This window comes from Manis javanica, chromosome 16, assembly GCF_040802235.1.
Source record: "Manis javanica isolate MJ-LG chromosome 16, MJ_LKY, whole genome shotgun sequence".
Taxonomy (NCBI): Eukaryota; Metazoa; Chordata; class Mammalia; order Pholidota; family Manidae; genus Manis; species Manis javanica.
The window spans coordinates 21,042,810-21,069,121 of record NC_133171.1 but is presented as its reverse complement, the minus strand read 5'-3'; the positions used below and the strand labels follow the sequence as shown (position 1 = coordinate 21,069,121).

Here is a 26,312-nt window from a genome sequence, read left to right as displayed (position 1 = left end):
GATGGCATTTTCGTTTTAGTAGATGTGTTGATACGTGTCATCGTTGCACAGGAGGCTGTCCTTGTGTAAGAGACACATACCGAGGCACACAGGGGCAGGCTCACATCTCTGGGTGTTGCTTCATCGAAGGAAGAACAAAGACAAGAGAACATGAAGTGAATGTGGCAAAATTTTGCTAATTATTAAATCTAGCTGACATGGGGGTTCATTGTAATATTCTTTTCACTTTTGTGTATGTTTGAGATTCTGTTATAATAAATATTTAAGCGTGTAGGCAAGTCTCTGGATGAGAAGGTTCTGGAACATCAATCAATTAATATAAGGGGGGAGGGTTGAGAGTGAGCAGCACAGTATCTTTGCAAGAAAAATAATACTGTGTGTTCTCAAACTTCAAGGAGCTCTGCAGGGATGGCGCCTTACTCTCTCTGAACAGGGACAGGAGTACCTTTCATCCTGACGGAGAACTCCCCCAGCAGGTTCTCCAGCTCTGCTTCAATGGTGCACATATTCTGTGAAAATACAGAAGGCTGGGATTAGAGCTAGATTTCTTTCACACAGCAGCTCAGAGCACATGATGGTCTAACAGCTGCGGACAAGCAGTGCTTGAAGAGCTGGAGGCATTTATCCGTTCGCGATGAGCCGCACAGCACTGCCCATGACTCATTCTTGACAAGATGTTTGACCTAAGTCTATGCAAACCTCCTAGTGTACAGGAATTTAGAGCTCAGAAGAACAAGCTAAATTTTTGTGTCATAAACAGACAAGTCTGGAATGTGAGATATTCTCTAAGAACTGGCCTGGACTCTACAAAAAGGCAATGCCATGAAAAACAGTTCCAGATAAAAAAGACTAAAGACATAACAACCACATACGATGGGTGAACTTCAATTACATCCTGATTTGAAAGACGTAAATAAACTATAACAGTTATATAAAAGACATTAGGCCAAATAGGGGAAATTTGAGAATACCCAGGATGACTGTTAATTTTCTTAGTTGTGACAATGGTTTTTGGTTATAAAGGGACTACACATCATATAGGTTACCATTAAAGATCCATGCTAAAATATTTATGGGGCAAAATGTCATGACATCTACCATTTACTGTCAAATGACTTAGCAAAAAAAGAAAAAATTTGAGTGTGCTGAGAGAAGGAAAGCAGATAGGGCAACAGTTATGTTACCAAGTGGTGAATCTAGGTAAAGGTATATGGTTTTCATTATAATAGTTTTAAATTTTCTGTAGATGTGAAATTTTTCTTAATAAAAGTTTGGGCAAAAAGAGCACAGGAGCTCGATTCAACCTAAAGTGAGTGAGGCAGAGGTCCTGCTGAATCGCCACAGTGCCCCCCTAATGATTTCTGGGTCTGACAAGAGTCTTCCCTTCACTCCAGTCCTCAGGGAAACAGTAAAGGCAGAAAGAGGGACACTATCTAAGCATGTGGTCAGATATGTCGCTACCCTCCCCCTACTTCCTCAGCATCTGAGGGCCTTAACAGGGTGCTGGAACTTGGAACTCAAAAGGAACACTGTCATGTCTGGGGGTTATTCCCTGGGGGGCTCTTCTGCAGCTTGGCCAGCGAGAGCTTTGGGTGCCTCCTCTGCTATTCTACGCAGCAGCCCCCAGCCCAGCCCCAGGCAGGCATCTGCAGGCTTCTCCCTGAGGTAGCCACCTTCCATCAAGGAGGGGGGCTCAGAGGCGGCCGCTCCTTCTAACGCACGGGCAGCTCGGTGGGCACTGAGAGGGATTGCTTCCAGAGGAATTTTGCTTGCTGAGGACTTCAGGGTTGATTTGTAAGGCTAGAGCTTCTGGTTCTTATTTGTTCCTTTGTTCCGCTCCAAAAGATCAATCTCCTGAACTGGCACATTGATGAGATGCTAAGAGAATGGCATTACCTTTCCCCTTGCGTGCTTGCAGTACCTCACAGAGTCTAGCAAAGCCCCAGGATTATAAACCCATTTTATGTACCTTTGAGTGACTCTGTAAAGGGACATATTACAGTTCCCAGAAATATCGTTGATGTTGTCATGCAGATCAGGACTGCTATCAGTGTCCAAAAAAGCCTCGGGGAGCAGCTAGTTCAACAGCTGAGAACATCCATGGTCAGAATTTCTTCCATCTCGCCTATGCAGCCACTGATAATATTACTGCACCTGCAGAAGCACCCGGAGCCACCCTGTCCTGAATGCTCTCTCGTGATGAAATCCTGGCTACTATGGTTGTGCGAAGATAGAAACCCACCCGATGTCAAGTGAGGCATGAAGTGACACAAGTCCTGGGCTTCTTTCTTCTCTAAGCCCTTCCTCTTGCTGAGGTGACCCTCTGTGTGTTCGAATTTGTGAGCAAACTATGAGGCCATGTCTTGGCACTTAACCAAAGGTGAGTATTTCTGAAACAACCTGCAAATGTTCCAGGACAGGCAGTCCCTCCAGGCTGCTGGCCAGTTACCTGCTTGTGTAGGAACAGCTCTACAACTGGCAACAGCTCTTTTCATTTCAGAGGCATGTAGACGTGAGGTCTCATGAACTAGGGCTGCCTCTCAGCCAGAGACCCTCAAACTGCAGGTTCATAAACTTGGATGGGGTAAAAAGAAAGTCTCATTATTCTTTCCACTAAGCGTTAACTGGAATTTCGCATGTCCTTGTATCAGGAATGTGGAAAATAAGCCACAGCAGTATCACTAGTACTTGTGACTTTGGCACTGACAGAAATCATGTATATGTTCATGTCACATAATTTGTTGCTGATATTTTGAGGAATCATTTACATTTTTACTACTTTGAAATTTCATAATTTCAAACTGGAATCACTGCTAGATCTTATCATAATTTGATGTGTTAGCAAAGCAGCAGCATAATACTATATCATACAATATTTTGATTTTTAAAATATTCTTATAACTGTCCTGATAATATTGAAATAATGATTTCAGTGTAATTTGTTTCCTTTGAATTCCTATGTATTTTATGCATTTAAGAAACATTTTTTTGAAAGGGGAACATAGCCCTTGTTTCAGGCCATGAAAAGTAACTAACCTGGTTCAGACAGGGGGGGCTGCTGGAGCACACACACACAGCGCTCCTGCTGCAATCCGAGAGGCCCTCCCCATCCCAGGGCTGAGACAGACGCTCTCAGCTCTGGGAGTGTCCAATAGACCCTCATCAGGGCGACTTCATGCATGAAATCTGACCTCCGGGCTGGTGAGATGTGCTGTTTCAATAATTAATGATTTCATCAAAGACACTGGTATCAGGTGACCCCAGGAGTGAGGATCTCCTTGTGTCATATGCCTGGGCCCTGGAGACAGACAACCAGGAAAACACACTTCTGTTCATGGTTTTTAATCTTGCCTCCTTTAAGATAGAAGGAAGACTTCTTACAATACAATTACTGCAGACAGGAGGATTACTGATACCCAATGAGCAAATAACCATCTTCACTACAAGGTGTGTTCCAGGAATAAAGCTAGACTGGATTCACTGCTCTGAGAGAACTGGGGAGTGCATTTCAATGACAAAAACCAGTGTACTGCGGCTTATTCATTTTCGACAAGCATTTGTAGTCTACATGTTCAGAGGCTGGATAACGCAATACGGAGCTCATAAAGAATTGTGTAAGACTTGGTCAGTGAATAGCTTCATAACCTCTAAAATCTTGTGGTTTTACAAGTCTGTGAACAAGCATGTTACAAGGACTAGGTAGGACATGAGTGCCCCGCAGGTGATACTCAGGGTCTAAGAAAGGGATATGCTCTGGAGTCAAATGAAGGCTCTAAGCAAAAGTACAACCAACAATACTACCCAAGAGTCACTTAAAACAATGCCACTGGCAGCCTAAAAAAATGCAAGAGAGGCATTTTAGTAAAACATCTCACTAAAGAGTAGAATGAGGTTGCAGGTTGCCGTTGTCATTTCTCTTGTTCTTGGCGGTTCCCAACAACGTGCCAGCTGGAGTTCAGCAGCTGAGCAGGTCACCACATACCTCTGTGTACTCTTTGTAGCTCCGACTGATCTCTGACAGGCTCTCTCGGGCAGCTTTGCTGGCAGGGGACGTTGCAAAGGCTTGTTTCATTTTGCTGGCACCATCTTGGAGGCGTCTTTGGATACAATAAGCTTCATAGAGTTCATCTACCTGCCAGAATCAAAACAGAGAACACAACAGATGTAAGTATTTATCACACTTGAAATAAGTTACGTAAGCCATTGTTAAGTGCTTAAAGATACTTTGTTTCTGACCTCAAGGAGGAGAATCTTATAAATGCCTAATCCTGTTAGACATAGACCAGTCATTTTTGTTTTAGACACTATGGTCCATTTTCTCTTTCAAAATAGATTTTACTCTGAGCCTTCTTTCAAATGACACAAAATGAAAATGAACTTAACATTGGTGGACTGTGTGAGCCAAGTACTGGGTAATGGAGACTTCTATACAAGGAATGAACAATGAAAGGGTTTAAATAGTGTCACACTAGGGTGAAAACTTTGTAGTATACTAGGCTATTATTACTTTATTTGTCACAAGGTGAGGTTCAATATCCAAATTTAGCATTTTTTTAAAAAAAGAACTTGAGCCAACACTTTACAAAAATTATTTTCAATAGCCTCAATAATAAAGAATGTGAAGTTACTAAATTATTCCTAAAATTAGGGTGAAGCACAATTGTCAAAACTTATTAAACTATGACTGTGAAACTTTGTATGTAAATTATACAATTAAAAAAATAAAGAGAAGCAATGGAAATGAAGGTTTCCCTGGTACACATCTACATGTGTGCTTGCAAACAATAATATACCTTCTGCAAGTGACTACCAGTCATACTCATTAGAGAAGCCTGGTAATCACTCTGTGCTTCCAAGGCAGTGATTCTCAATCAACCCAAGGCTACTTTGACATGCAGGGGTCATTTGGCAAAACTGGAGACTTTTTCAGTGTCACAGCTGGAGGTCCTACTGGTATCCAGTAGGTAGAGGGCAGGGATGCTGCTAAATACCATGTGACACAGAGGACAGCCCCTACAATTGCCTCAAAATATCAAGAGTGCCTAGGTTGGGAAAACCTGAAGTTATTCCCCATTATGTATATCTCTATAGTCTTGTACTATTTTCAGTAATCAGTACACTAACCACAGTGTTTATTTTATTTACAGTTTATTCTTTGCTTCTTTTATATATCAACTTATGGAATCATATGCTTCTTTTATATATCAACAAATGGAATTAAACTTTAAGATAAAGGATAACTATGTACTTACCTGAGCAGAAATGGGCCCATCTGTAGGCAGGCATTTGTGTAACCATAGTAAGTCAGCAGTGGCTCTCATCCAATTAACTGACTCATTCAATTAAATATAACATGTTAGGCATCTTGTCTATAAGGTACCACCAACCTTTAATAACCACTAGGATTGCTGTATTTAGCAATGATGGATACAAGATGGATGAATACATTCCTAACCAATACTGATTTGATTTTCTTGCTGTTTTCCAAATTAAACAGAGTAATTTGTCAAAGCTTGCCCACCACATAAATACTTCTAATCATTGTTTATTTATTGAGTTTATGAGAAATAGGAGCAATTTCAGATTTGTTTAGGCAGTAAGTATCTTTCAGGGGAAGAACATACAAAGGCAGTAATGTACACATATAAATCATCATAATTTTAAAATGAAAGGATTCTTAGGATCACCTAGGTTGAACACATGCACCTCTCCAGCCCCGTTTCACAGACAGGAGAGTAACCCGGATGATGGAGCTAAGTGAGCATGTGGCGGCGCTGGGACAGAACCTGAGGCTTCCCACTCCTGGGAGGGAGATCCGCCACCCTCGGCCTCCCCACTCGGAAGAGAGGCTGACGCCTACGACGGGCACAGGAATCGCTACTGGTGTGAGTCAGCTGCTCCTAATGGCGTCCGAGCAGGGATGGTCCCATTCCACAGGTGGCTGTTTGGACCCTCAGTGAACTATTTATAGGGCTCAGGGTTGGATATCAGAGACCCTGACAAAACGGTGCACGTCTAGGGGGTGAGGAAGATGAAGCGGCACCTAGACAGGAGGAAGCAGCAGCTTGCGAGAGACTTAGGGGGGCACATGAGGGCTGTTGCTAATTGTTTTAAAGGCCTTCATGAAGAAGTTCATGGGGTACCAAGTGGTATGTGGAACCAGAGTGTAAAGTTAGGCAAGTGGGAGGTTTGTGTAGGGTCAGTTTAGTTCAGTCGTAACTCTAACCAGACCGCACGGCGACGGCAAGCCTTCCACGAGGTGCTGAGAATGCTGCATGGGAAGGACTTAGTGCTTGTTGAGCTGGAGAGGAGTCGTAACTATGCTAGATTATTAGACTCTCATTCTCATTTTTTCTCCATCTTTGCTGCCTGTTGAAGGACTTAATTGCTAACTGGCTTAGGAGTTAATTAGATAAGAAATTCTCCATGGACTAGATGCTGTGCTTAGGCTAAAGGTGCATTGATCAGTAACCAAGAGCCAAAAAACAGAGGCAAAGAACAGGAACTCCGATTACCTTACTAATGTGAAACTCCAGGCGTCTCATGTATCTTTCAATCGTTTTAATTTGCTGGAATTAAAAGAAGAAGTTTGAAAAAGTTCAGCCATTTACAGTTTAATTGATCTAGACTTGTGGGGATATCTTCATTATTTCATACTTGAAAGAATCAGAAAATAATAAATATTTCCCCTTTCTCCTATTTTTGTTGCTATTTTAGAGATCCTCTAGTTAATCAATTTGGAAAGTTTTAAAAAAATTCTGGGAGGTGAACTTGAGTTAGTTATCATGAGCCCGACACACTTCCTACTGCGCCAAGGAGACTGAGTCAGTTATTAGAGTCCTTGTGTCTGACATCAAGGAGGCCGATCAAGCGGAATTCACTGGACACCTGTCAGGACAGTATTAAATCGGAGTATACTGTATTCCTTCAAATGCCATATTTTATCAGTTCTAAGTTGAACTCTCCCACCCCCACCTCGATTTAAAGACATTAAATGTCTTTAAAGCCACATTTTTAATATCTTTAAAACTGGGGTGTATTTTACAATTGTTACTGCCTGTGCGTGCTCACAGACAATCATAGTTACTCATGTGTCATCTCTCCATATGAGTTGTAAGAATTGTTATTACATTCATTACATTTAATTACTCTTTAAAATGTCTTCAAAAAGATTATACTATGATTCAGCATTAAAGTTATTCTATATACAGAAAGGCATGGAAAGAGAGCAGCATCACATATAAATTAAAAAATTTTACATTTAAAATCAGACTAAAAGAAATACCAAATTATTTCCCTCTTTTGTGGAGTATAATGAAGCAAAAATGAAGGAACAAAGCAGCAGCAGACTCACTGACTCCAAGAAGGGACTAGTGGTTACCAAAGGGGAGGGGTGGGAGAGGGTGGGTGGGGAGGGAGGGAGAAGGGGATTGTGGGGTATCATGACTGGTGCACGTGGCGGGTGTGGGGTCACGGGGAAGACAGTGTACCTCAGAGAAGACAAATAGGGGCTCTGTGGCATCTTACTATACTGATGGATAGTGACTTCAATGGGATATGGGGGGAACTCGATAATAAGGGTGAGTGTAATAACCACACTGTTTTTCTTGTGAAACCTTCAAAAGTGTGTATCAATGATACTTTAATAAAAAAAAATCAGACTAAAAGAGTTTTGTCACTAAGTATAAAATACAGATTTTAAGTGAAAAGAAAGACCTGTGTCAGACTCTAACTGGAATCACTATTTTTGGTGGCGCATAAAATAATGAGGCGTTTTCCAAACAAACATGTTTTCAACTTGATGGAACATGGTTTTCAATATTTAGAGAGAACACAGGTAAGGGCCTTAAACACTTGGGAAACTCCTAAACTTCTTGACACACTGAGAATGCCTACAACTAAGTGGCATTTTTTAAGGAAGGGACCTTAAGGACATTATTGGGTCTACAGACCCTAGTACATATTCATTATCCTCATTAGACAAAAGCATGAATTTTTCTAGGATTAGAAAAGTAATCAGTTCTCTAGGATCTTACTCAAACTAAATGGAAATTATTGACCTCTGTTCAAGGATGCAAGGCTTTATTTTTCAGGAACATTCCAACACAGAATGGTAACTCACCTTGTCTAGGTCATACAGCACACCCTAAAACAAAAATGGAGTATATGGATTAAAATATATCTTCCTTAGAAGAATTAATATTGTTAAAGTGCCCATACTACACAAAGCAAAATACAGATTCAATGCAATCCCTATAAAATACCAATAGTATTTTTCATAGAACTAGAATAAATAATCCCAAAATTTGTATGGAATCACAAAAGACTAAATAGATAAAGCAATCTTGAGAAAGCAGAACAAAGCTGGAGGTATCACAATCCCCTATTTCAAAATATGTCCCAAGCTATAGTAATCAAAACATATGGTATTGGCACAAAAACAGATGTATAGATCAATGAAACAGAAAAGAGAGCCCAGAAAAAAACCCAGACTCATATGGTCAATCTCTGGTAAAGGGAGCAAGAATATACAAGGGGGAAAAGGTAAGTGTTTTCAGTAAATGGAGTTGGGAAACCTGGACAGCTATATGCAAAAGAATGAAACTGGAGCACTTTCTTAAACCATACGAGAAATAAACTAAAAACAGATTAAAGATCTAAATATAAGACCTGAAGCCATAAAATTCCTAAAGGAAATAAAGGCAATAGACTCTTGGCAATTGGCCTTAGCAGTATTTTTCTGGATCTGTCTCCTCAGGCAAGGGAAATAAAAGCAAAAATAAACAACTGGGACTATATTAAACTAAAAAGCTTTTGAATAGCCAAGGAAACCATCAGCAAAACAAAAAGGCAGCCTATTGAATGGGAGAGAATATTTGAAAATGATGTATATGGTAAGGGGTTAGTATCCAAAAACATATAAAGAACTCATACAACTCAACACCAAAAACCCCCAAAGAATCCAATTAAAAAATGGACAAAGTACCTGAACAGAATTTTTCCAAAGAAGATATGGAGATGGCTAACAGACACATAAAAAGATGCTCCACATTACTAATTATCAGGGAAATGCAAATCAAATCATAATGAGATATATTCTCACACCTGTTGGAATGCTTAGCATCAAAAAGACAAGTGAACATAATCAGGTGTTGATGAAGATGTGGAGGAAAGGGACCCCTTGTGCTTTGTTGGTGGGAATGTAAATTGGTGCAGCTACTATGAAAAACAGTATGGGGTTTCCTCAAAAAGCTAAAAATAAAAATACCACACGATCCAGTAATTCCACTTCTAGATTTACCCAAAGAAAACAAAAACCCTAATTCAAAAGATACATGAAACCCTATGTTCATTGCAGCATTATTTACAATAGCCAAAATATAGAAGAAACCCAAGTGCCCAAAGATGAATGGATAAAGAAGATGTGGTGTATATACACATAAAATGGAACATTTGCTATAAAAAAGAACCACATCTTGCAATTCACAACAAAATGGATGGACCTAGAAGGTATTAAGCTAAGTGAAATAAGTCAGAGAAAGAGAGACAAATAACGGTATTTGTGGAAACTAAAAAACAAAACAAGCAAACCCCAAACAGAAATGGACTCATAAATACAGAGAACAAACTGGTGATCGCCTGGGGTGGGAGGGTGGGGAAGTGGGAGACGGCGAAATAGGTGGGAAAAAAAACACAGCTTCCTCAAGATTGTTATGGATATTAATAAATGATATACTAAAGTCTGCATTTCTGCATTACCAGTGAAATAACAATCAATCTTTCAAAGTCCTGCTGGATTTTTTGACCTTTGCTTTAAAAAAATAAAGATCTGGCTTATTTTAAATACCAATAAGAGTATTTTTAAGAACCAATATTTATTTATACTCTTTGTCTCCAGAATTCTACCCAGTCCTTTCTGCCTCTTGGGAGCTGTAAGGTTTTCACTTGCTTGGCGCTCTCCTCTCCTACATATTGAGGGAGACATAAAATCATGTTCACTTTCGAATTTGTTCAAAAATAAATATTGTAAACATAAAACGTGGCGGTGATATCTATGCTAAAAAAAGACTTGCCTTCATGTTTAAACACATAAAAATTAAGAAGAGTCCTTGAGGATGGTGGTAGGCTTTTCATTAATTGTTTTTAAAACAAGTTCATTTCCTGGGTGCTCACAGCATCACAGTAGAGTCAGTACACTACTGCCACGTCCCCCTTCAAGGGGATTTTCATGGAGCACCAGGTCCTGGCCGATGTCCCTCCACCAACTCGCCATTGTTCTCCAAGGGGACTATTTGTTGCTACGGAGGAGGGTCAAGAGCGTTGAGAAGCTCTGACGGCCGTTTCCCAAGGAGTTCCACATAGACGGGGCAATCTGAATGGAAAACCTTTAAAGTCTATAAAGCCTTTAACCTCTAAGCCTCTGAAAAGAACAATATCTATTTTAGCACATCTAGGGTATTATTATTTAGAACTGAACAAAATTATTTAAAATAGTATGTATACATTAGAAACATCTATTCAGATGAATCCTCATAAATTCATTAGAATAGAGGAAATTTGCAAGCATCTCAAATAATGTTTTGTTCAAGTAGCTCAAGGACTCCTCTGATTTCTCATAACAGTCACCTCTTGGGTCTCTTTTCCTTCCCCAACATCGATAACATAGTCCATTTGTTAAAAATTGGAAATAAAGCAAAAAATCTGGGTCTCCAATTCTGTACTAACAATATGATAGGAAAACTCCAACTTTTCATTTCCTTATATTATTTGGGGGAAGAGACATAGTGAGTTTCTATATTTTTCTCTGATTATAAAGTTTATCTGCACAAACATGCTCAGAAAAATACTGAAAAATATTTTTTAAATAAACACTAATAAGAAATTGAAGCTTCTAAAATACACATCAGGAAGCAAAGAGTATGTTTTTCCTTGGATTTGCCTTTCTTAAAGTTTCTTCCTCATCCTCATCCCCATCCAGTAAAAGGATATACTTGGCAATAAAACAAAACAAAACAAAAATCACCCCCAAAAGAACCCCAAAGAACAACAACCAAAAAAAGCACACCATATTAACATCCTAATGACTGGATGGTACCTACCAGGCGAGAGTTTCTTCTCATATCTTTTAACTGAGCTGTCAACTTGTCCAGTTCCATCTGGTGAACCTCTAGATATTCGCTGCAAAGACAAGATGTGACATGATCATGAACTCTGTGACAGTCAAGTGGAATTCAGCTCTGTTGCTGACCTTTTCTTTCTGAAGGGGAAATTAAGAGTCTGAACTTTGCTCTGTGGATGGCAGAGATGGCGGGGAAGAGGCTCTGTTTTTTCCCAATTTCTCAATGTTTTGAGAGCTCTAGTAGTTGCATGGGATACTATCCAGGTGGCCAAAAAAGGAGAACCCCTGTGAGGTGGAAAGCCCAGGAAAGAAGCCAACGGGGAGGGAAGGGGCCAGACAGCTATGAAGTCAGTCCTGGGTCTGTGCTCACAGAATCCCGTCTAGGTAAATACAACACCAGCTGTGGGTATGTCACCATACACCAGGGAAGTTTGATTCTGGGCAAACAATCCCTACAATATACTTGGGAAGGTTTAAGAATGCTTTTTCAGTGATTTCTAAAATGGATATGCCTGTCCACCACTGTTTAAGTGAAATCAATACTATACAGAATTAAATATAAACACATTACTATTTCAGGTCTGCTACAATATATGGATGTGATGTGGAAACCCAACACATTTCTCACCTTTGAGACTCATTTAAGGCTTCCTCAATTAAGATGCAAGAATAAAATATCAACTACAGATATAGACACTTAAAAATTATCTCATAAGATTAGTTTCTCTGACACCCCCTCACCCCCGCTGAGCATTTCAGAATGGAAAACTGTTTCAGTGCATTATTAGGTTCGATATTCTTACTCAAGCCCACTCTTCAAGGCCCTGTAGACCTCCTCCATTCTTTTAGGCTGAGGTTCTTTGGGAGCACTGTTGTTTTTGTGTCCTAAATTGTGCATTTTCTTCAGTTTGGCCTGCGGCTTCTTGAGAGCAGAGGCATTTTCAATGAAGGAATTACATCTATGGAAAGGAAAAGGAGAGAAAGAAATGATGAACCTCAGGCATCTAAATGGATTCCACCAAAGAAGTGCCTTTGTAATCATCTTGTGTTTGTATTCGTGTTTCTGTTAGGCAGAAAGACAGGCATGAGCAGCCGGGGAAGGGAGAGAGAATGTTCAAGGAAAAAACTGCCCAAACTGCTCAGGTAAGGGGTCCCACATGAAGACCACAAAGGCTTTGCAGGGAGGTAACTTCTTGTCTACTGGAACCAGGCCAAACCAGATCCCAGTGTGGGGACAACTGGACAAAACTAAGAACCACCCAAGCCACACCTCATCATAATCTCATTAAAATAAAATTGTGGTTTTGCTCCTTCCTCCCATGGGCTTTTTCTGTGTGCATTTTGGGAAAAGACGTGTGCACCAAGAGAATGGGTGTATAACTAGAGCTGTTAATTAAATGACCGCATCCTGTCAGTCAAAGAAGTGCCTGCCTGCTGGGTCATGACAGACCTTCCCTAAAAGTCAGGGCCTCTGTGTACCTTGACTGTGGCTCTATCCTCCCCTGGAGTGGATTCAAATAAAACTTTCACATTGCTTCACTATTGTGTCTCTGCCTTTCAATTCTTTGTTGCGGTGGGGACAGTAGCTGAGGAGAACAAACTCAGCCTGTGATTTTTTGGGGAAAGTAACATTCCCTTACCTGAGGCACTCTACATTTAGCTTCTTGGTATCATATTTATTAACTGCTGAAATTGGGAAGCTTTGCTTGGCAGCAGCTTCGCAGAATCAAAGCCTGGCTTCAGGTAACATCACACTCTGAGTGAAGATGTATCATGCCACTGAAACCTCACAGGAAGCCAAAGACAAACACTTGCAGTGGGAATAATGAATAAGTAGAAGGATATAATCCACCTGAAATAATATGTGCGCCATGGAGCACCAGGTACAAGGTCTACTCACTGACTAGGGTGTGAATGAGCACTTTTTTGATAAAGGGCCATAGCATGGCAAATAGCTAATTCTATAGAATGTTAAAGGAAAGCTGGATCAACAGCTTTTTTTAAAGCTTTATGTGGTGTTATGTTATTATATGCATAAATTATGTTTAGCTATGACATAAAACTCAACACTTCTATTAGTAGCAGGAAGGCAGCCTGCAGTGGTAAGATGGATACCTGATAACTTAGACCCAAACTACTGATCTGATTAGGAGCAGAGGCCAGACCATTCACTGACCCAGTTGTCAACAGGAAAACCGTGACCTCTGAGTCTGGCAGGTGCCTGTTGTGTGCCTCCCAAGTCAGTTATTAGGTTATGTTCCTTGGCCATCACCATGTGTACAAAAGGGGACAGTACAGGCCAAAGCACATAGGCCCTGAGCGTAAAACCTTTATCATGTCAGAAAAATGAAAGACAAACTTTATTCCATGTCACCTAATTCACTACCTACTGTATTTTCTTTCTTGAGCTTCCCTATGTTCGAATATAGTTGAGGACGATTCTAGGAAAACTAACTTTTGAAGTCTGTGTCTAAATGATATCTGCTCCCCAGGGTCAATCTGCTGAGGCAGTCTTTATCTACTGCATGACTCCATCCCTAATAAAGTCTTCAAAATCTGGATGCAATGGAAAATGGGCTTCCAAAGTGGTGGAATGGAGGGGGCAGAGCTATACACATGCATGGCTAGCGTGTTCTAGGTCCCCTGCCATCCCCTTTGCAGGAGGAACTCTAAATGATAGAAAAGAAACTGTAGCACTTAATTTTTGGTCGATTACATATTTTTCATGAAAGAGATGAAAATGATACGTGTGTGTTTGTGTGTTTGTCAGTGCTTTAACAAGGCTGCATGCACACAGACCCTCTTCGGAGTGTCAGAGCTCAAAACCTTCTCAAGTTGCATCTCAGGAGTAAACGACACACGACTTGCCTGGATCGCCTCTCCTGAAGGCCACTGAACCCCGCAAAGGACTGGCTTCTAATGATTCCATTGGGCCCTCCAGGTGAGAAGGACTGGGATCCCACCAACATGATTTCTGGGAGTCTGGCTGGTAGTCCTGCAAGACAATGAAAAGATTATGGCAAATTACAGGCAGGTTCAGACAGACACTGTTGACACTGTGCTTGTCAACAATGACAGAGGTGAGGTGAGGTGAGTCATGAGGCCAGTTCACGCTTGGAAGGCTTCTTTCCTACAACATGTTCTTTTTAAACCAAAGGGTTGGGCTTTCAGGTAAAGAAAAAAGATACCCACTTCCTGAGACATAAATAAACATAAGTGGCACAGAATTATCAGTCACTTTAGGGTTCCTTCAGGGATGTTTTTAAAAACAAGGTTCAACCATACCTCCAAAAACATGAAAACCTTGGAATGTTTATCTCTATTCAACCACAACAGTAGCAAAAACACACAAATACTTCAGGTGAAAGTTTCAGCCCAACCATGAATCACATGCAGAACAGTCAGGTCTTAGGGTAGAATTTTATATAAAGAAGCCATAGGGATAAAAGCAGTAAGTTTCTTTAGAGATGAATTTACTTAAACTTGTTCTTCCTTTTTCTACTTCCTACTTGTACTTCCTTTTCTTAAGTAGAAAGATAAGACTGCGCCACTATTGTGGCAGTGCCAGTAAGAAGAGTAAAGAGAGTGCTCACAAAAGGAGCGATAATCTAGGTTATGATAAGAACACAAGAGAAGAGAGAAGATAAAGAGGAAAATACGGCAGAGAGAACACAGCCCATTTTAGTTGCTTGCTTGGCTTTTGTGAAGACTTACAATGACTGAGTAAGATGCGTTGTCACAACACAACTTCAGCTGCACAGAAGTCCCAGGTTAGTTTCCCCAAAGCCTTAGAGCTCTTAGGTAATTTTATTCCCTTTAGATCAGAAAGGGTTGGGTCACATACCATTGTTTTAGCAGGGAACCGCAGTCTGGGGAAGGGGATGGGCTAGCACAAGGGGAGACACTATTGTCCAAATTGAAGACTTCCAACCAATTGGTGTATGTGAATAGCACCAACTGCCCTTTAAGGACCCAGCAAGGAAGCAAAAAAGCTACAAAACAATGACAAAACTCTCTTGTAATCCTTCTAGATGCAATGGAAAAGCCAACTTTACTAGCTCTACTCGAAGCTATCCAAAGCAACACAGCAAAGGAAGGTTTGAGTTGTTTCCCCAGAAAGAAGAGGTCAAAAAGTCCCCTCCCTCATGCTGCTGCAGGTTTTTAAATTTCTCCAAAACAAAGCAGCTCAGGTTTGTATGCATTCTTGCAGGGCACAGGTGCTGACTCACTTGGCAACAGGCCTAGCAATAGGAAATTGGCTCGCTCTTTGATCGGGTGGGACACGCATCCCATCCATTCCAGCTGGGGCGGGAAGCTTGAGTTTCGGATCATTCTCTAGAACTAGAGAAGTAATTAAGTGGAAGTGTGTGTAGGTAGTAAAATTAATATCTAGTACACACATAGCAAGACAAAATGCAGGTGCAAATAAGGCTCTCTCTGGTTACTTCTCCCCACCCATGATTCAGAAAAACCCATGATTCACTTGAATCCTTAATGAGTTTCTCCTAAGTGCTTTTTGCTGCTTACTAAGAGGTCTGTCCACTTTTCATTATAAACACCTTCTTAGGTTGATAAAACAGCCTTTGCTATTTTTGTATCATGCCAGCTTATTATAAATATAAAGGAAACACTATTAATTTGCATTCTTTCTGTACTCAATTTTATAAACAAAAACTCACCTTAAAAAGTCTCAATTTGTGGGGTATGTGGTGGGGAACTTGATAATGGGGGGAATCTAGTAACCACAATGTTGCTCATGTGATTGTATATCGATGATACCAAAAAAAAACCCAAAAAAACCCCAAATGATTGAGCATAATTGAAGGGTCCCCACCAGTAAGATGGTGAACTTCCGGCTTCTTTTCGGGGTCCTCGGTTCCCGCCGGCGCCACCTGAAGCCCAATCACCTCTCGCCCCCCTCCCAATCCCAGCACCTAGCCAACAGCCACCAGCCCCGTAGAAGTAACACCACAATCACCCTATGCCCCATCCTATATATCCCAGCACCTTTCCCTAATAAAGCGGAACTCTCCGGTAAATTGCTGTTGTGTGTCGCTCCTTTCCTTTCATTGGTGCCGAAACCCGGGAGACGGGACACCCCAACTGGGCCCCGTCTTCCCCCAACACCAGCAGCAGCTTGCCCTCGTCCTCTTTTTCCGGCGCTGGCTCATCACACTCACCACTCCTCTCTGGCCTTTAGGTAAGTCCCCCCCCCCCCCCCCCCCCCCCCCGGGGTGGGCCACTCTTCCCTGAGCTATCGCAGTGCCATTGACTGTGATCGTCCGGCAAGGCCCTGACGCTCGGGGACGAGGAGGGAACGCTCCCCGCCTCAGGCCTTCACGGCTGCGGCGGACCCTCAGGCCCCTCCCCCGACAGCCATAAATCCCTGCCTCAGGCCCTCACGGCTGCAGCGGACCCTCAGGCCCCTCCTCCAAAAGCCATAAACCCCCACCTCAGCTGAGACTTTTTAAGCAAAACTTCCCCGGGGTGGGCCACTCTTCCCTGAGCTATCGCAGTGCCATTGACCGTGATCGTCCGGCAAGGCCCTGACGCTCCGGGACGAGGAGGGAACGCTCCCCGCCTCAGGCCTTCACGGCTGCGGCGGACCCTCAGGCCCCTCCCCCGACAGCCATAAATCCCTGCCTCAGGCCCTCACGGCTGCAGCGGACCCTCAGGCCCCTCCTCCAAAAGCCATAAACCCCCACCTCAGGCCCTCACAGCTGCAGCAGACTCTCAGCCCCCCCCCCCAACAGCCATAAATGAGGTGACTCCTTTGCGGATGAGAACGCTCCTTTTCCCGCTCCCTCCTCCTTCTGTTCCGTCCGCCGAAACCTGTTCGGCCCGCCGAAAACGCCTAGCGCTAGGTACCTCGTGACTCCGGCACTCTGCCTTCTTAGGGAAGTTTGGGTGATGACCCACACTTCCCAAGAAATTCCGACTCGTATACGAGTTTCCGCAGACCACCAAGGATCATCGGGGACGCCCTTTGTCTCCTTGTGGTCTGCCTCCAGTCCGAGGATCCCCGTTCGTCTTCCCCTGTTTGTCTCCTTCTCTGTCCTTTAGCCATTTTGTCTCCTTGTGGTCTGCCTCCAGTCCGAGGATCCCCGTTCGTCTTCCCCTGTTTGTCTCCTTCTCTGTCCTTTAGCCATTTTGTCTCCTTGTGGTCTGCCTCCAGTCTGAGGATCTCCGTTCGTCTTCCCCTGTTTGTCTCCTTCTCTGTCCTTTAGCCATGGGAGCCTCCTCATCCCTCCCTGAAAGTTCACCTCTTGAATGCCTGCTTAAGCATCTGGCTACCCTCTCCCTGACGCCTGATATAAAACCAAAACTTCTCCGTAAATATTGCTCCCAAGATTGGCCGACATACCCCCTAGACAATAACAACCAATGGCCCGCAGGGGGAACTCTTGATCCTAACATCACTCGCAATCTCTTTAACTACTGCCAGCGCCTGAAAAAATGGAAGGAGATTCCCTATATCGAAGCTTTTCGCCTCCTAGCTCAAAATCCCAGCCTCTGCACCACCTGCTCCCCGCCCCAAGTTCTCCTAGCCTGCAAGCCGTCTCCCTCCCCTCCACACACTCCCAGTCCCTCTTCAATTACCTTTGACCCAGCCGACGAGCCTCCGCCATACAGACTTCCCCCTTCAGCCCCTCCCCCTCCTACAACCCCTCCACCCTCCGCCGCCACTGCCGCCTCTTTCCCCATGGCAGAAGCCTCCCGTCCTCTCCCTTCCCCTTCTTCTCCTACAACAGCACCCCCCCCTTCCTCTACCGCCGCCACCGCTGCCGCTTCCCCCGCAGCAGAAGCTTCCCATCCTCTCCCTTCCCCTTCTCCTTCTACAACAGCCTCTCCCCCTTCCTCTACCGCCGCCACCCCTGCCGCTTTCCCCGCGGCAGAAGCTTCCCATCCTCTCCCTTCCCCTTCTCCTTCTACAACAGCCTCTCCCCCTTCCTCTACCGCCGCCACCGCTGCCGCTTTCCCCCCGGCAGAAGCTTCCCATCCTCTCCCTTCCCCTTCTTCTCCTACAACAGCCCCTCCCCCTTCCTCTATCGCCGCCGCCGCCTCCACCCCCGCAGAAGCCTCCCATCCTCTCCCTTCCCCCTCCTCCACCATCTCCTCCTGCACCTCACCACCTCCTCCTCTGTCCCCCTCACCTTCCCCCCTCCCGCAAATCAAGCCTGAGCCTTTCAGCCCCCCTCTAACTAAGTTCCAAGAGCCTCGTCCATTTTTGCCCCCTCAGATTCGGTCCCGAGAGCCTCCCAAAATTATCGCGGCTTTGCCCCCATTACCTGTTTCCCCTGCACAGACTGAGCCAGAACCCTTCAGTCCCCCTCAGACTCGGTCCCGAGGGCCTCCCAAAATTATCGCCCCGCTCCGGGAAGTAGCAGGATCCGAAGGCATCTTGCGTGTTCACGTCCCCTTCTCCTTAGGAGATTTAGCCCAACTAGAGAAACGCCTAGGTTCCTTTTCCACTGATCCCACGACCTACATCAGGGAGTTTCAATGGACCCTCCAGTCTTACAGCCTCACGCATCATGACATCTTCATGCTCCTGGCCAATACTCTCCTCCCTGAAGAGCGTAGACGAGCTTGGGACTTCGCCCAAATGCATGCTACCGAAACCCACAGGACTGACCCCACCTGTCCCCCTGGTCCCACTGCTGTCCCCGAACAAGACCCACACTGGGATTATAACACCGCTGTGGGTCTCCACTCTCGAGATATTTTTGCCTCCTGCTTAATAGCAGGTCTAAAAAAGGCAGCTCGTAAAGTAGTCAATTTTCAAAAGCTCCAAGACATAATTCAAAAGAGAGATGAAACCCCCTCCGAGTTCTTAGATAGACTCACTCAAGCCCTATTACAGTATACCAGCCTGGACCCAGAAACACCTGAAGGAAGACAGGTCCTTATGACATACTTCCTAGCTCAAAGCTACCCCGACATTAAAGCTAAACTCAAAAAGTTAGAACAGGGCCCCGCTACCCCACAGACTGAGATCCTAACAGTGGCCTTTAAAGTCTTCCATAACCGGGAGGAGGAGAAAGAACGCCGTAAACAAAAAGCTGATCAGGCCAATTTCCAGATGTTGGCCCAGCTGATAAAACCACAACCTGGGCGCCCCTCTACAGACAAGCCCCCCCAAGGAGCTTGTTTCAAGTGCGGAAAAGAGGGACATTGGTCAAGGGCGTGCCCCTCCCCCAGATCTCCTACCACCCCATGCCCCAGATGCCACAAAAAGGGCCACTGGGGGTCTGATTGCCCAACCACCCGAAGGGGAGGCTGGACGAACAACCCCCATCCTAAGCCCACCGTAGTGGGGCTGGCAGAAGAAGATTGACGGGGCCCGGGGGCTTCTCGCCCGACCATTTCCATCACCAAACAGGAGCCCAGGGTTACTTTAACAGTAGACGGTCGCCCCATCTCCTTCCTCCTAGATACAGGAGCCACCTTCTCAGTCTTGCGAGAATACCGGGGCCCTACCACGCCAGCCATTACTCCTATAGTCGGGGTAGGAGGTAAACAGATTTTCCCATTAAAACCCCCCCCCCTTTTATGCACAATCCTAGACAGTCCCATACCTTTCTCCCACTCCTTCCTAGTTATGCCCCAGTGTCCCATCCCCTTACTAGGACGGGACATCCTTTCCCTCCTCCACGTTTCCATAACTATATCCAATCCCACAGCCCCCAGTACTCCCTTTCTGATGGCCCTCATAGCCGACAGCCCCCCTCTACCCAATGAAAGCTCCAGTTCTGCCCTTATACACCCTGTAAATCCCAAAGTTTGGGACATTACAAGCCCCTCCATGGCCCTATGTCCCCCTGCCTCTATCAAATTACGTGACCCCTCTCAGTATATCTGTCAGGCCCAATACCCCCTAACCACTTCAGCCCTCATAGGCCTCCAACCCATCATTCAAGATCTCTTAAACAAAAACTACCTCAGACCCACTCACTCCCCATTTAATACCCCCATATTAGCTGTTAAAAAAAAACAACGGATCTTTCCGCCTTGTCCAAGACCTTCGCCTCATCAACATAGCCGTTGTCCCTATCCATCCCTTAGTTCCAAATCCATACACCCTTTTATCGCAGATCCCTGCTTCTGCATCCCACTTCTCAGTCCTAGATCTCAAGGACGCATTTTTTTCTATTCCCCTAGACCCCTCCTCCCAAGATTTTTTTGCCTTCACCTGGACGGACCCATACACCAGACATTCTGTTCAGCTTACTTGGACAGTTTTACCACAAGGCTTCCGAGATAGTCCCCATATTTTTGGACAAGTCCTAGCTCAAGACCTCAAACAGTTTCACCATGATCACCCCGAGTCCACTTTATTACAATATGTAGATGATCTTCTGCTCTGCAGTCCCTCGTGGGAACAGTCTCAACTTGACACTGCGTCTCTACTTAACCTTCTAGCTTCCAGAGGTTACCGAGTATCCCCTGCCAAAGCTCAAATCTCTTCCCCTTCTGTCACTTACCTTGGATTCCTTCTGTCTCAGCAAAGAAAGTCCATTACCTTAGACAGAAAACGACTCCTCTCTGACCTGCCCATTCCCAAAACCAAGACAGAAATCCTTTCCTTTCTAGGCTTGGCTGGGTATTTTAGAGCGTGGATCCCTAACTTCTCCCTGTTGGCAAGACCCCTATACGACCTCAGCAAGGGCCCCCCTGAAGAACCATTATCATCCTCACCCCGACACTCCTTCATTAAGCTCCGTCAAGCCCTTGTAAAAGCTCCAGCTCTCCATCTCCCTGATTTGTCAAAACCCTTCTCATTATACATTCATGAGAGGTCCAGTCAAGCTCTAGGAGTCCTAGGCCAATATTATGGCCCATCCTTTGCCCCAGTAGCTTATCTCTCCAAGCAATTAGACCCCACAGTTCGGGGATGGGCCCCCTGCCTACGGGCATTAGCTGCTGGACAGCTCTTGCAGAAAGAAGCTCATAAACTAACATTCGGAGCGCCACTTACCATTCTGTCCCCACATCACCTAAAAGATCTCTTAACCTACAAAAGTTTACAGACTCTCCCCCCCTCCAGACTCCTCACCTTACTGTCCTCTTTCCTCCAAAATCCAAACATTTCTTTCCTCCCCTGCCTGCCCCTAAATCCGGCCACTCTTCTTCCTCTACCCTGCTCTCCTCATACTCCCTCGCATGATTGCCTAGAAGCCCTTCACAACTTCCTTCCATGCCACTCCACGATCTCCGAAGGAGCCCTCTCACACTCCGACCTCATCTGGTTTACTGATGGGTCCTCCTTTAAACATGAGGGCATCCACTACTCAGGATATGCAGTAGTCTCCCTCGAAGATGTCATTGAAGCACGAGCCCTACCCCCTGGTACAACCAATCAGCAGGCTGAACTCATTGCAGCCACCAGAGCTTGCACTCTGGCCCGGGACACGTCTCTCACATTGTACACTGACTCCAAGTACGTATTCCACATTCTCTTGTCCCACGCGGCAGTATGGAAAGAACGAGGCCTCCTCACCACAAAAGGGAATTCCATAACTAATTCAGCCTTAATTACTAAACTTTTAGAGGCTTCACAACTCCCACACCGACTAGGCATAGTCCACTGCAAATCACATCAAAAAGATGACTCCCCCATTGCAAGAGGTAACAACAAGGCCGACAGAGTAGCCCGGTCAGTTGCCCTATCAGAAAACGCACCAGGCAACAATCCGTCTGCCCTTGCAGTTTTAGCCTTATCACAAGATGCCCTCTGCTCTCAGGACAAAGAGTCTCTCTTCCGCCTCTTACATGACCTGTTCCACCCCAGCCCCCAATCCTTAATCCATTTTTTACAATCTTTTTTTCCTCTCTCTCCTGAAGACAAAACCCTACTTAACCAAATAACCTGCAAGTGCACCATCTGCCAACGCACTAACCCTAATACCCCCCTCAAAGCCCGACCCTTCCCGGCTCATCAAGCAAGGGGTAATGTCCCCGCTGCAGATTGGCAAATAGACTTCACTAACATGCCCCCTGTACGACGTACCAGATACCTACTAGTGCTAGTAGATACATTTTCAGGATGGGTTGAAGCTTTCCCCACCACTAACAAACGAGCATCCGTAGTTGCCTCTATCCTCCTCACCCAGATCTTTCCTAGGTTCGGGATGCCCACTTCCCTCCAATCAGATAACGGCCCTGAGTTTACTGCCCAAATTATCCAGAACCTCTCCAAGTCGCTCTCGCTCCCCTGGCATTTACATTGTCCTTATCGACCACAAGCTTCAGGAAAAGTAGAAAGAGCCAATAGGACTCTAAAAGACATCCTGACCAAACTATCTCTAGAACTACACCTTGACTGGGTTCGCTTACTTCCCTTAGCTCTACTCCGCATTCGAGCCCTCCCAAAAAAACCTTCCTTCTTGTCACCCTTTGAGATCATGTACGGCCGCCCGATTCTACCCCCGGGGCTCCCTTCCCACAAAGGACCAATTCCTCCCAATATAGCCCTTCCACTACTCTCTCTCCTCCGCACTGAATTGTGGAAATATCAAGATTGGCTCCTTCCTGATCCATCCGCCTCCCAAAATCCTCCTGTCTTACAGCCCGGCCAACTAGTGTTTTATAAGCCACCAGACGATCAGCCCTCTCTCACCCCGAAATGGGAAGGTCCACACCCAGTTATTCTCTGCACCCCCTCGGCTGCCAAGCTCTCACTGCCTGATAACTCTGTCACCCCTTGGATTCATATCTCCAGGTTGAAACCAAATACCCAAGACTCACCTTCTCTGGACACCCAAGACCCATCAGTCACAATCCAGAGTCCTTCGGACACAGCCCAAGACGCTGTCTACTCTACCACGCCTCATCCCTCTGATCCCCTGAAGCTCCGCATCTCCCGTGCACCCTCTTTGCCATCCATACCTGAATCATGACTTTTTCCTCCTTTACTGCTCTCTCGCTTTTTTCCCTCATTCCTATTGTCTTCCCTGCCGCCCCATCCTCCTTTGTATGGCGATTCAAAGTCAAGCAGACTTACACACAGCATCAAACAAAAGTTACTGCCCTCATTGCCACATCAGACTGCCCTCTGAAAGGCTGCTCTGAGCCTTTGTACCTCCACTTTCCTCCCTCCACTGAAGTATTCATTTACAGCTACCTTTATTCTCCCTACCTCTGCTTCCTCTATGACCAAAGACAAGCCTATTGCAGGCGATGGCCAGACACCTACGGGGGATGCCCCTACTGGTCTTGCACCATTCACTACATGGGTGACTTCCAGTACCCACAGTATTACTCCTCCAACCGTTTCATGAAATATCCCAACGGCTCATTCTCCTTATCAATCCCAGATCCCTGGGACTCTCGATGGGCTGCTGGAGTAACAGCCTCAGTTTACTACAAGGGGTCCTCGACCCCCCACGGTACCCTTCATATCTCTCGAGAGTATGTTCCCTCTCGCTCCCAGATCTCTCAAGTTGCATCAGATATCAGACATTCCGAAAAGGTCATTATCCAAACTCTTGACGGCGCCTCTTCATCTTATTCCTCCTACTCTTGGTTACAGCTCATTCAAGACACCACCATCTTTCTCAACCACACCCTCAACACCGCCAATTGTTTCTTGTGCGCATCACTACAGCGCCCACTGCTGGCCGCCGTGCCCCTTAATATTTCCAACTACTCCTTCCATGCAGAAGGACAACCCCTCCGTCCCCTGGCAGACATACCCCTATGGGAGCCAGAATACCCAGATAATCTCACCATCCACCACTGTGTAGGCCCAACTCCACCCCCCTCCAGTGCACTTCACTGCCTCTCTATCTACACCCCTACCTCCGGCTCCAAGACTTTTACACAACCGGGACACTTCTTTTGGTGTAATGGCAGCCTTTTCAACTCACTGCCTCTCAATTCCGATACACCCTGCATTCTCGTCACCCTAATCCCACAGCTTACACTTTACAGCATGGCAGAATTCCTTGAGCTCCAACCTCCCTTGCACTCGCGCACAAAAAGGGCTGCTTTCCTTCCCATCATGGTCGGTATCTCTTTAATCACCTCAGCCATTGGGGTGGGGTTTTCAGGAGGAGCCTTGGGTCACTCTCTATGGGCAGTTAGAGATCTCGACGCCAAACTTGAGGGAGCCCTGGCATCCACTGCCGATTCCCTAGCCTCTCTCCAAAGACAAGTCACTTCGCTAGCTAAAGTCACCCTTCAAAACCGGCGGGCCCTAGATCTGCTTACAGCCGAGAAGGGTGGCACCTGTGTCTTCCTCCAGGAAGAGTGCTGCTATTACATCAACGAATCCGGCATTGTAGAAACTGACATCACCAAACTCACTGACCTTGCCTCCAGCCTCCACTCTGCTTCCAATTCCAACCCATTCTCGTCAATACTAACAAACCCCCTCCTCACCTGGCTCTGGCCCATTGCAGGCCCCATAATAGTCATTCTTCTTGTCTGTCTCTTCTTACCCTGTATAATAAAGTTCATCAAATCCCAAGTCGGGAAAATCTCTAATCAAGCTTTCAACCAGCTTTTACTCAGGAACTACCAGCTTCTGGCCACGGAAGACCCCTCACCCTCACGTGACCTCCTCACCACATGCTGAGATGGACCCCTCTCTCCGCTGGAAACTGTTTCTGGAAACAATGGCCGCAGACGCCTGGCTCCTGACACCCATATCCTCTTGGCACCATTGGAATCAACAGGTCCTCAACCTATGGTTACAGGGAACCTTCATTGATTTCCAACCTGAAGAAGTCCACATCTACTCATCCTTACTGTGGGGAGTCCTGTCAACCCTTTCCTCCCAATCCTCAAACCCTCACTCCCTTCTCCGCCCCTGTTCAGCAGGAAGCAGTCAGAAAGAAAGCAACGCCCACAAACCCATAGAGGAGAAAGGGGGGAATGAAGGGTCCCCACCAGTAAGATGGCGAACTTCCGGCTTCTTTTCGGGGTCCTCGGTTCCCGCCGGCGCCACCTGAAGCCCAATCACCTCTCGCCCCCCTCCCAATCCCAGCACCTAGCCAACAGCCACCAGCCCCGTAGAAGTAACACCACAATCACCCTATGCCCCATCCTATATATCCCAGCACCTTTCCCTAATAAAGCGGAACTCTCCGGTAAATTGCTGTTGTGTGTCGCTCCTTTCCTTTCAATAATAAAGGGAAAAAAAGTCTCAATTTGGCAAATTTTATTAGTATTATATCTCATTTTGTAAATTATTGCTCAATTGATCTACTGTATCATGGAATCATTTGATCACAGGAAAAGTTATTTGAAAGTTCAAATAACATTTCAAAGTTATTTGAAATATTTTAATTGTATGATTGTCTTATACTTTCTAGGAATTACATTTTTAAAGCAAAATTTTTTGCTCTTTACTCCCACTCTGAGGCATGTTGACTTAATTAATATGGAGCATAAACTGGGTATAGGGATTTTGAAAAGGTCCCCAGGTAATTCTGATCCTCAACAAAGAAAAAAAAGATGATGTAAAGTTGGTTGACATTTTAAAACGTCATTTAAAATAATTTGCTACAACTTCTCTAATCCAACTTAAAAAAATACTATTCAGTCTTAAATAGCCTCTCTTTGCAAAGTTTAAATGTCTCATTAAATTAATTAACATTAGAGAGCAGGACTGTGGGTAAAATTGAAACATTTCCAGAATATCTCACCTGGCTTTGGTACATCTGCATATCAACAGGCGTTCAGTGGTGGAAAGAAGTGTGGCTTTAAGGAGTTCATCTCCATATCAATGGGTAATTACCTGGGCAACAGAGGGCTTATCTGCACCTGAGAGGGGAGGGGGAGGGGGAGGGGCGGTGTTGTGGCTGCTTGAGCAGGAGAGAGAGATGGGCTGGACTGCAGTTAATACCAGATGCTCCTGTGGACCAAAGCCTTACCCTGAAGAAAGGACTATAGTAGAACTGCAGTATCACTGTTTGGGGGGGTGCAAAGTGGTACACCTTCGGAGATTTAGAGGGCAATTTGGCAGTACAAATCTACTGAAAATGTAAGATACACTTCTCCTTTAATGTATCACATCTACTCTTTGGCATCTTTTATAGACAAATACTCAAGTTCACAACAGGGATATATAGGGATGTTCATGACAGGCAATGTAATAGTGGAAAAATGGAAATTATATACATGTTAGTCTTTACAGGATGGCTAATACATTAGGGTATAACCCTGGGATAGAATACTATGTAGCAGT

The 26,312-nt window shown here is 44.9% G+C and overlaps 2 protein-coding genes across 9 annotated transcripts in view; one reads left to right on the top strand and one right to left on the bottom strand.

Moving 5' to 3' along the window:
* The window catches only part of RIPOR2 (RHO family interacting cell polarization regulator 2), a 250,511-nt gene that overhangs the window by 49,456 nt on the left and 174,743 nt on the right, over nt 1–26,312 (bottom strand). For all 8 annotated transcript variants that reach the window (XM_036994283.2, XM_073224923.1, XM_073224922.1 and 5 more), the window contains exons 2-8: nt 13,988–14,114; nt 11,923–12,078; nt 11,100–11,178; nt 8,123–8,146; nt 6,516–6,569; nt 3,983–4,132; nt 446–509 (exon numbers count right to left, since the gene is read on the bottom strand). In XM_036994283.2, coding sequence (XP_036850178.1) covers nt 446–509; nt 3,983–4,132; nt 6,516–6,569; nt 8,123–8,146; nt 11,100–11,178; nt 11,923–12,078; nt 13,988–14,114 — 654 coding nt within the window. The remainder of the gene's footprint in view (nt 1–445; nt 510–3,982; nt 4,133–6,515; nt 6,570–8,122; nt 8,147–11,099; nt 11,179–11,922; nt 12,079–13,987; nt 14,115–26,312) is intronic.
* On the top strand, nt 16,195–25,206 carry LOC140846805 (endogenous retrovirus group FC1 Env polyprotein-like). The gene is made up of 2 exons (XM_073224573.1): nt 16,195–16,319; nt 22,842–25,206. Exon 2 carries the CDS (start codon nt 23,016–23,018, stop codon nt 24,696–24,698), a length of 1,683 nt encoding a protein of 560 aa, XP_073080674.1. The 5' UTR covers nt 16,195–16,319; nt 22,842–23,015; the 3' UTR covers nt 24,699–25,206.

Coding starts and splice junctions, on each gene's coding strand:
- LOC140846805 (XM_073224573.1), top strand. CDS start 23,016: ATGACTTTTTCCTCCTTTACTGCTCTCTCGCTTTTTTCCCTCATTCCT.